Raw genomic sequence first — 11,516 nt, forward strand, 5'->3', positions numbered from 1 at the left:
CCTGTGCTCATGAGAAATGTTTCGTTCTATCTACCCTGTCAATGGGTCTTAGAACATTGTAAAGCTGTTAGATATTCCCTTCGCCTTCTCTGCTTGAAGGAAAGTAGTAACCTCAGTCTCTTTAGTCTCTGTTCATGGCTGAGTCACTCTGACGCAGGCAACATTCTGATGCATCTCGTCAGCACCCTCTCTAGTGCGATCACATCCTTTCTACAGTGTGGGAGCAGAACTGCACACAGTACTGCTGCTGTATTGCATGCCTTGACAAATAAAATCAGAAATCATATGACATAAGGTTATAGTCTAACAGGTTCATTTGAAAACACAAGTTTTTGGAGCCTCAGTCCTCCTTCAGGTGTTAGTAAGGCTCCAGTAGTTTGTGTTTTCAAATAAACCTGTTGGACTATAACCTAATGTCGCTGATTTCTGACCTTGTCCACTCCAGTCCAATACCAACACCTCGACATCTTGACAAATGAAGGCAAGTATTCACTATGTTTTCTTAACTACCTGTCCTGCTGCTTTCAGGATTGATGAACATGAACTCCAAGATCTCTCTAATCCTCTGCTTTTCCTGGAGTTCAACCACTCAATGTCCCTTGCCTTGTTAGTCCTCCAAAAAGCATCACCACTCATTTTTAAGGATTAAAATCCATTTGCCACTGTTCAGCTCATTTGACTAGCTCATCTATATATATAGTAATCTCAAATAACAGCCAAATAAACAGAAATCAAGCTTAAGGATTGTGTTAACAAAAGTTGTTTTAGGTAAGATAATGCTGAAACCTTGTTTGAATATTGCACTGAGCTGTATTACAAATTCCATCATATCAGGCAGACATAGGAAAAGTTGAGTAGTGAAATTAGTTAATTAGATAACAAACGAAAAGAGGTCAGATTTCAATTGGCTAACAGTTATTGTTGAATTGTGAGTCACATAAGGACCAACAGTTTCATTGTGACACGGAGAAGGGAGTTGGTCACACAATCCTCATTTGGCCCATCGATACTGCACCAACCCTCCAAACAGCATCTCACCCAGTGCCAGCTACCCTATCCCTGCATTCCCATATTTACCACAGCTAACTAATCTAACCTACAATCCCTAGACACTACAGCACAATTTAGCATCGCTAAACCATGTAACTTGCTCATCTTTGGAGTATGGGAGGAAACCAGAGCACCCGGAGGAAACCCACACAAGCACGGGGAGAATGTGCAAACACCACACAGACAGTGACCCAAGGCTGGAATTGAACCCGGGTCTCTGGTGCTGTGAGGCAGCAGTGCTAGTTACTGTGTCGCCCATGTGTCATGGAAGCAACAACTACAAAACATAGAGCATGCTTACTAACAGCCTGTTTCTTTTGTTTCTGTTCCACAGTCAAGCATTTCAAGAATACTATCAGGAGCACCTGGAGTATGCTTGCCCAACAGAAGACATTTACCTGGAGTAGAGGTTGACCCTTTCATGTGGATTCATTACATTTTGCGCTGGACCTGCGCTCACCTGTGAGCTGTACCCCTGCTCCCTGTACATAAAAAAATTAAACAAATTCCTATCAAATCAAGAGAATCCTAGTAAGGGTATACAGTACATGGAGCCCCCTGTGAGGTTTTAGCATTGACAATGAAAGTTCGTTGATATCAAACCTGTGTTTGCTGCACAAATCATACCATATCTAACTCTAGTTACCATCCACTCCTGTTGTTGCTGTTGCAGGTTGCTTCAAAACTACCTGTTTGAACTGAAAAGCATTTGGTCAAAGAGAGAGAGGAAAATGGAGTGCAATGAGTTTACATTATCATGAGAAATTCATTCAATGGCTGAATGTTTGCTAGGTTTACCTTATTTACTTCAGTGTGTCTGTTCTTGGGGGCATAGTGCTCCATCACCTTCTTACGAGGTGCCTCCTTCCACTAGTTCTGTTGAGGAACATGCTGCCAAATTGTGTGCAGATGTCTGTGTGGATGGGCAGTAAGGACAGTCCTTTCTCCAGCCCCATGGGCCACTGCTAAAAAGTGAGAAGCTTCCCTCACTGTCAGCCGATACAAAAGTGTGTTCTTCTATATTGAAAATTCTGACTTTTTTTTTACATCTTAAAAGACCTCACATTAACAGCATCCTCAGCTCAACAACCTTGGACAAACGGGTCTGACTTTTGGATAAAATACCTGACTCTGTTGGGAAGTGGGGTCTTTGACCTTGGAAGGTAATGGGGCTCTAGGTGAGGGGGTTTGATCATTCCTGACTCCAAAATTAGCAGGTACAGTACAAGACCAAGTAAAGCAAAGGAAAATGTCACCGATGGGAATAACATAAATTGGAGAATATATATACTTTTAACATGTGTTTAGTCCTTGAACAGCCACCACCATGTGCTTATTTTAAGATGGCAGTTTTATTTTTATTCAATATGACCTGGTCAAACTCCCCAACAATTCAGATTAAAGTCTGGGTGACAGTCCTGTCAGCATCATTTACGTATAGCACAATATATTTGTTTTATAAACAATATGAATCGGTATTACACAAAAACCTGCAGCAACACCTACTTACTGAGACAGTGTATTGAACCAACAGTGAAATAGCTTCTATTGTGGAATGAATCTGAATTACTGCATGTATTTCAGCCACATTTCCTCTTGGGAGCATCTGGCCTTGCTTCATTCCAAAGTCATTCCATCACACTGGGCCAATGCACTTAAAAAGAAGATATTTCTTTCAGGACACAAACATATTCATCCCACTTGGTGAAATTATGAACAAACAAAGGAACAAAAATGGTAGCTCTTTTGGGAAGGAAAATGTCCTCAGTTAGATTTTCAGACATTAATGATGAAGAGCATCTCCCTTACTGACCACAATATCCTCACTTACTGTATGATTCCCCGTGGATCAGTCCCAGCAAGGAAGTCCTCAGTGTTCTGTGCTGCTCATTATTCAATTATACCAATTCGCAGCCCCACCGATTCTTCTGCCCGGCGTGAAATGGTCTCTGCTCATTGCTGAAGAGGCTCTTTACAATGTGCATGATTTTTAAAAGCTGCATGCAATTTCAATTTAAAACTCGCTTCTAGCCTACTGCCAAAGGAAAACAAGGAGTCCAAAACACTGGTGACTGATTGCTGGGTGACCCACTCTGTCAGCTCCCACATGTGCAGCATATCAACATGAGGCACCAAAGAATATCTTTACTTAATTCACTGTTCCTGCTTTGTATATATCACAAATCCATCTTTAGTGATTCCTTAATCTCCTGGTTACTGCACTCTGTGCTTTCCTTTACAGCAACTGGACTGAAATGTGTTCTTACAAGAATTAGGGATGAATTTTGGGTGTGCACTGTTCCCATTATATCATACCCATTTCAAGGGTGTTGGCTTCTGCCTGGAGCTGGTAAAGTACCACAAAAGCACTTCTAAAGTGAGAGAAGTGTTAATGATGACACTGTAGCAATGTTATGTGTTAGCCAAGTACATTCCTTCAGCGAGAAGGCTATGGGTCACCGTGAGTTGTCTTTAAACGTCTTTGATTCCAAGGAGCACTGAAAAACACAACTTCTGAGTGGCAAGAAAACCCAGTAATGAGCTAGAGGAAGAAACAAGCACCTTAAAGAGACAAAATCTCTGACAGTTCGTAGTCTTCATCTGACAGGTTACCTGCAAGATTGCACTACTTGGCATAGAAACAAGTTTGAAAGGAGTTAGAACCAATTGTATGAGTCTATTAGAACATTATGGATGCAATGTAGCCTATCAGTAAAACAAGCCCTGCAATTTGACAATGATTTGTTCCTTTGAAACAGAGATTCCCAAATTGGGAATGGGTCGGGATTGAAGAACCCAAGCTTTTGGTCAGGGAGCGATGTGAGGAAGAGGCATTGACAGTCTTTCAGAACCAGAGAAATGACATTGTGGAACATCTCAGCAGAGGTGTCTGAATCCACCCGAGCTGCTAGAAAAATCAGCACTGATTGATTGTCCAGAAGCATACTCTTAAATACTCTACTTCTGCCATTCTACTTAATTTACCAAGATTAGCAGGTGACTTCATTGAGGTGTTCAATATTATGAACAATTTTGACTGAATAAAGAAGGATATTCTATTTCTGCTCATTAGTATGTCAGTAAACGAGGGTTACAACTTCAGATTTTCAGCAAGAGAGGTAGGAGTGAGATGAGGAGAAACTCCTTCACTCAGAGAATTGTTAGAATTTGGAATGCACTTTCTGGGAGAGTGGTGGAGGCAGATTCCATAGGAGGTTTTGAAACAGAGCTGGATATATATTTCAAAAGGCTGAAGTTAGAGGGCTATGAAACTAGGGCTGGAGAATAGGACCAGCTGGGTAGCTATTTCAGGAGCTGGTACAAACACAATTGATCAAATGGCCTCTCTCTGTATTGTGACATTTTATGGTTCTATGATTCTAGTTGGTGGCGATTTAAACATGCTGCATGTCACCATAATACCTCTCCACTGGCAACGAGGCTAAAATGAAAGTCATTTCTGAGGTACCTTCTGATTGCTACACCTGTGTACAATCCTTGAGGTAATTTATCATTGGAAGTATACAATGTCAACTGGACTGAGCAATTGCCTGACTTATTTCCCTAAAATGCGAAATCAGTGGCACTGAACTCATTCATTATGTTCAGGGCGCCACAGCATGCTGTTTCTTGGTAAAAGGAAATCGGGCTGTAAATGGGATCAGAGTATCTGAAGAAGGAGGGTACTCTGTAAGAAAAAAGATAAGATTAGGAACCTTTGCTTTAAGAAATAATGCAGACGGGAACTGGAGTCCTCAATAACATCATTCATTCATGATTCTTAATGATATAGTGTTACAATATGAAAGAGATGGCCGAGTCCTCTGAGTGCGAATGAGAAATATTGCTAATTATTTAAGATGCAGCACAACATGTAGGGGAATGTCAGAACCACCATGACATTCTCCAGTAGAAGATCACTTTGCAATTTATAGATATGTGGATAAGTTTGTTTCTTATCATTTTCAACTGTTCTTTCTATTCACCATTACCCTTCTCCATTGAGACTGGATGACAGCTCAATTTTCTCTCATCTCCTAGAAATGGTGGGAGGGTGTCATAATTGAGTCCAACACATCTCTTGTTGGTATGTTCCCTAATTTGAGCCAACAGAAAATAAGCATCTTTTCATAAGTAGTACAGATGATCTATGAGGGCTGGTCAGGAAGGCCAAATATTGCATTTTGCAGAGAAGGCACAAGAAGTAACCTCAATGGGAGACATTACATAAGGGTCACCAAGACCAAATCAGACCAGGAGGTACAAAAGAGATGTGAAAACAATGAAAACAATTCTCAATGAAAAATAATCATGAACAAAGAGAAGAAAACTGTACAATAATCTACCAGGCAAAGTTAGAGACAAGATCATTGGACTATTCAAAGAGTAATCAGTAACTTTAGTGAGAGAATTAATTTTCCAATGGGATGGCTTTCAATAAAATGGCTTGAGGATCAGGTTTGATGGGAAATAAATGGTTCCAAAAGAGCTGTCTCTGATACAAGAGCTACGGTATTAGCATGATGGAATTCACTGGGGAGTTTCCATATGAGAGGGATGGACTTCAATTAGAGAGATAAAATACCAGAGATGAGTCTCCATAGGACAATTGGCATACTAGAGGGAATGGGCACTAGGATGTGGGGGGATAATTAGAGTGCTTCAAGGTTGGGTTTCAATAGGAATTAGTAAAGTATAGGAATGTACTTCAGTGGGAATCCAGGTGCCAGCTGGATTGCTTTCAGTGGGAAAGTTAGCATACTAGAGGGATCCACTTTCATGGGCTAATTAAGGTACTAGGGATATGGGCTTCAGTGGGAGAGTTTCTATGGAATGCGATGGGCCTTTTTGGATGGCTATGTTATGGGGGAATGAACTTCAATGTGAAAATCAATGTACTAGAAGGTAGGCTTTGAATGGGTGAGTTAAGGTATGAGAAAAATGAACTTCAATGGGAGAGTTTACATACCAGAGGTGTGGGTTTTGATTGGATAGTTAGGGTATTTTTAGTGTGTGGTTCAATTGGAGAATTAAGCTAGAAGAGTGATTGGATTTCAGGGACAGTTGTTAGGTTTCAGTAGGAGATTTAGGGTGCTGGAATGATTGGTTTGCATAAGAGAGTTAAAATGCTGGAGAGAGGCTTCAATGGGAGATTTGTGCAGTTTACAGCAATGAAAAGACAAAATGTGGAGACAACAAGAAAGAAGCCTTTTTGAGAAAAGAAATAAGCAGCCTGCTGTTGTGTTTCAGAGGAACCAGTTGAATCCATTTAGCTACATTCATCTGAAATTGGTGAACAAATGAAGAGCACAGCTCGGAAAAGGTTGCAGGCTCAACACCAATCTGTACCAATGTCAGCAGGATCTATCCCTGACCTTACTGACCCGGTTTAAGAGAGAAGAATATCCTTCATTTATTCAGTACTGAGTGACTCTTCCTGCAACAGAGGCTTTGGTTGAGAGGAGGCTTGTGCTCTGTTGTTAGCTTGAACAGACTGCTCGCATCATCTACCCAGAGTCTTGTGATTACCTGACACTATCAAAGAAGGCTAATTGCCATGGAGAGCTGGTGCTTTCTTCGGGGAGGGGTGCTGTGGGCAGTCATGAACTTTGTAAAAGATTGACTAGGTACTGGCTGGTGACCTCCCCCAGTATCATTTGTGTTTGGAAACTGGAGACTGGTTAGGCCACTCAGCATTCTCCCATCAGAACATCTGACTGTACTAACCCAGGTAAGTCCACAGCTTCATTGCACCTACAGGTGATTCTGTGTCAACTTGCATATTTATTTAATTTTCCTTTGTCCAGTTTTCTAATAAAACTAGAAATTTGTCTTGGATAAACATACTCTGGAACCACGGAGCCAAGGAAATATTCATATGCATTGACAGTTTGACATCATCCCTGTACATAGGACCAATGTATTTATTCTTGCATAGTTGCTTTCCAGTCCCAAACTTTTAACAGGAAACAGCTCTCTTACCACCAACTATAATATCCATCCAAATAATTATGAATAGACCAACAATTGAACACCAGAATTTTTATCCAGTTCAAACTGCTGACTAGCATAAGTTATAGAAGTGAGGGTGAGAAAATTTCTAAGATACTGACAACGGTATTTTTCAGTTTATCTTTAACCCGATGTTTCATAAAATGGCTTGAAAGCTCTGAGTGTGAAAGGCAGCTCAAACTAGCTGGAGTCATAGTCTCCTGGCATCCTGGATTAGCTGCATTTTCTGACATATCCTTCAGATATTTGAGATTGAATATATTATGGGAACTCAGTAAAAGCTAAAGGAAACATTGCAGCACTTGGCTTTGCCCATGAGCTCTGTAAAGTGAGCTAAAATGCCAAAGCAGCTTCTAGTGGACAACATAGTGCGAATGACATCTTTTCCAATTCTCTGGTGACCTTTGGATTGATATTTTCCTGAATAGCACATCCTCAGACAAATGCAGGTATCAACCCGTGGATTATGCTAGTTATTCTTACTGGTTGCCTGTATGTTAGCTGCATTTACCTGTATGTAATTTTGGTTTATGCTAACCATTCACTCTATAACTAAACACATCAGTATGTAACAGATTAAGGTAACTTATCATCTAATTGTATAAATAAGGAACTGATCACAAAGCCTTGTCATGTTTTTGATCATATGATTAAAAATATGCTGACTGAACTTTCAGATCTACTCTTTGCCCCTTTCTGTGCAGAACAAAAAAAAATGACTTAATAGAAAAGCAAACTGGCACCAATCAGAGAGACAAGTGGTCCTTCACAACAGTTGTATGTTTAACAAGAAGCAAGAGGCAAATGAGCTTAATCAAACATTATAACCATAGCAGCATCTTAAGGCTGTGTGGGTATTCGCAACAATGGGTGTGACCGAAAACCTGGCTAGCATGGGGGCAAGTCTTATCACAGTATTCAGACCCAGGAAAAGATGTGGAGGGTTATTCAGTGTGTCTACTGGAAAATGGTTGATGATGGGCAAAGTTGGGATGCGATGACTCTTTTAATTCTATTTTTTTTCTGGATTCATGCATTAGGATTTGTTGTTTTAGTGAGATTTTGTGGAAGAAATACAGAGACAATATGATGAGAAAGTTTATTCATTCCATTCAAGCTGATTCTTATTGTATGTATCCACAAGCCAGCCATGATTTGCATCTCTCCAAAATACTGTACTGAGCTATATGGGTGCCCGATGAACAAATGCTCCCACGGCAATGCTTGTCCAACATTTGCAGCCGTCTCTTCTTTAGAAGTTTGTAAGATGTGCTGAGAGGATGCTTCCATCTTGTGATACTTCCTGGCTCCTTTACCTGCATCAGAGACTGCACTGTTTTCACTGCTGGAAGACCTCCAATTGGCCCTCCAGCTTCCAAATTCTGCCTGTCGTTCTTAATTTGAAAATAAAACATACCTTCTCCCCACAACAGAGCTTTCATTCAAAACCTGCCATTGCTGTAGGGGGCAAGGAGCCATAAGTTATACTGATGTCAAGGTTCTGATCCAAAAATGAATTACTGTCCTGTCTTTTAAGGTTGATGACACTTCGGCTCCCCTGCAATTGTCTTTACTTCAGATTTCCAGCATTCTTGGTATTTTGCCGTATCCAAGTTTGATGATACAAAGTGGAAAAGTAAGTTGTGCAGAGGATGCAAAGCTAATTGCAAAGGGACGTAGACTAGTTAAGTGGGTGGTTCAGAGGGTGACAAATGAAATGGGACAATGAGAAATTGTCCACTTTTGTAAGAACAGAAAAGCAAAATAATTGTTAAAAGATAAGAGACTAATAAAATGTTAATATTTGGAAGGATTTGGCTGCTGTTGTACGCGAATCATAAAGTTATGATGCAGATAGATTGAGAAGTTCGAAATACAAATGCTATATTAACCTCTATTTCAAATTAATTTGGGTCAAAAAGTAAATGTTGCCATATTCATAAGGGGCTTTCGTGAGACCAGACCCGGAAAAAGTGGGACATATTTTCTCAGGAGTTGCATTACAGTCAGATTGTCATCACACTCCTACATTTGTACGTTAAGAAAGCGTACCCATATTTCTGGCAAGAGATTGCGATCCTTCAGAAACGTGGAATTTTACCTCAAGCCTAACAGGATAGTCAAAGTCAAACCATGTTGCCTTTTTCACGGCAGTTTTTGCAGTGTTCTGTGATTTAAATGTCCAGCAACACAGACAGCCAGTTTAACAGCCCCTGAAGAGTATGTAAGTTAGGTGTGTAAGGTTAGAGTGCTAGGTGGGTAAGTGTACCAGACCTCAAGGTGAAAAGGTTACCAGATAATAAGTTACTGAGTGTTAAGGGATGATCAGTATGGCTGAAGTAGTGATTTGATAGGCCTACATGGAGAGGGGCACATCAGGTCCAAGAGAAAGTTGGGGATATAAGGTCTTTGAGGATGAAGGGGACGTTGGATTTCAGGAAGGTATCAGGTAAGGGTCTTATGGGTTTAAGGGCCTGGGTGGGGTTCACTTGAGGGTGTTTGTGATATGTTTTGAGATCAATTTAGAAGTTATTGAATTGGACTAGGTTTTTAATAGTCTGATCTTTCCTGGATACTTGCCTGCAACAAAACCCTCCAAATTATCCAATGCTACGTGGGGAATTCCACAGGCTACGCTGTAGAAATGACTAAGTGGCCATCGAGAAATCCAGATTGTGTACCAGCTTCATTTCTGGGAAGTAGGTGTTTTTTTTTGTCTGGGGAAAGATTGAATAGAATGGGCCCTTTTTTACTTTGGAGTTTATAAGAATGAGAATTGATCACTTTGAAATGTACATATTTATTAAAAAAGTTGTCATGTGAAATGCCGAGAGGCTGACTGAAGAATCTAGGATCAGGAGACCACAGAGAGGCTAATCATTTAGGACTGAGATGAGGAGAAAATGCTTTGCTTAGAGGATTGGAATTTTCTACCCAGGGGACTTTGGATGTTCAGTGGATGTGTAAACTCAAAACTGGGATCAAAAGATTTTTGGGCGCTCAGGTAATTAGGGAATATGAGTTGGATCAATGTCAGGGGTGTGGGACATAGAGTTGATATACATGATCAAGCATGATCGTCTTAAATAGCAGAGCAAGCGTTTGAGCCCATATAACATGTTTAAAAAATAATTTTGCATTTTTCCGCAGCACATTTCTGTTTGACAATAATTCTGAAGATATTAACGTAACGAGAACGTCAGGAATTTCTTCCTTGTTCCTAGATGCCACTTGAGAAGCCAGTGGAACTTCTTCCTGAGCCATCACAGTCTTGAATAATAGGCTTCAGCCTGCAAAATTTAAAACAAAATCTAAAAGAAGAAATGGTTTACTGCCACCTGCTTTGTATGGGCTCTGCCCAAATTCTTTTCAAAAAGACATTCTTATTAACAAGCAGAAGAGATTAAAGGGTTTGCAGAGCGGCAGTGATTTTTGCAGGGACTGTAGAATTTGGGGAAATAATGTGAAATATTGCATCTCCTGGGATTGGGCAATGAGCTGGGCTGGACACTTAATTAAGCAGGAGGCAAAATGCCAGCTGCCATGATTCTGAATAGCAAGTGCCAGGAACTGTTATTAATATCATAGGACTGTTACAATACTAAAGGAAGTCCATCAACCTGTCTTGTTTGTGCTGAACACTGAATGAACATCCTACTTGGTGACATTCTTCTGCCTTCTCTCCATTGCTTGGCACACTTTTCCTTCTTAAACAACAGTCTCAACTCCCATGCGAATGCCTCAATTGAACCTATTACCACCATACTTTCAGGCCATCCTGCAAATCCTTACCACTTATTTCATGAGAAGTTTTTCACTCTTCCTAATTACTTTTAATCCATGCCTTCTCATTCTCCATTGTTTCAAAGGTGGGAACATTTGCTTCCTATTTACTCTGCCTCGACCTCTCATGATGTTCAATATTTGAATCAGATCTCCTCTCAGCCTTTTATTCTCCAAGGGAAACAGTCCCAGCTTCTCCATAATTGTAATTATTCATCCCTGGAACTATTCTGTACTCTGTCCAATGAGTTCACATCCTTTCAAAAGTATAATGGCTCGCACTGGATATGTTATTACAGATGAAGCTGAACAGCTTCACCATAACCTCCCTGCAGTTTTATTCTATTGCTTGCCTTATTAATAAAAACTAGGATACAGTATGCTTTAATGACTAGCGACTTTAATCACTCAGGTCCCTCTACTTCTGTCTTACTTTAGAGTTGCTTCCTTTGTTTTATATTGTCTCTGCATGTTCTTTCTACCAGATGTATCACCTCACAATTCTCCTTATTGAACTTCAACTGCCACCCATCCATCCACTCCTCCACCTTATCTATCCCTGCTGAAATTCAACCCGACACTCCTGGCAAGTGACAACGTTTTTAAGTTAGTATCAACACACTCACAGGTCATGCATGCCCATAACACACAACTTTTTTCCAGATTTGCAA

General features: G+C 40.4%; 1 protein-coding gene across 5 annotated transcripts in view; it reads left to right on the forward strand.

Moving 5' to 3' along the window:
- The window catches only part of mapk8ip2 (mitogen-activated protein kinase 8 interacting protein 2), a 70,029-nt gene extending 62,291 nt beyond the window's left edge, over positions 1 to 7,738 (forward strand). For all 5 annotated transcript variants that reach the window (XM_048553928.2, XM_059654522.1, XM_048553929.2 and 2 more), the window contains one exon: positions 1,385 to 7,738. In XM_048553928.2, the coding sequence (XP_048409885.2) occupies positions 1,385 to 1,457 (73 nt within the window). In that variant the 3' untranslated portion in view covers positions 1,458 to 7,738. The remainder of the gene's footprint in view (positions 1 to 1,384) is intronic.
- Positions 7,739 to 11,516: the final 3,778 nt, after the last annotated feature.

Source organism: Stegostoma tigrinum, chromosome 25 (assembly GCF_030684315.1).
Source record: "Stegostoma tigrinum isolate sSteTig4 chromosome 25, sSteTig4.hap1, whole genome shotgun sequence".
NCBI classification, from domain to species: Eukaryota; Metazoa; Chordata; class Chondrichthyes; order Orectolobiformes; family Stegostomatidae; genus Stegostoma; species Stegostoma tigrinum.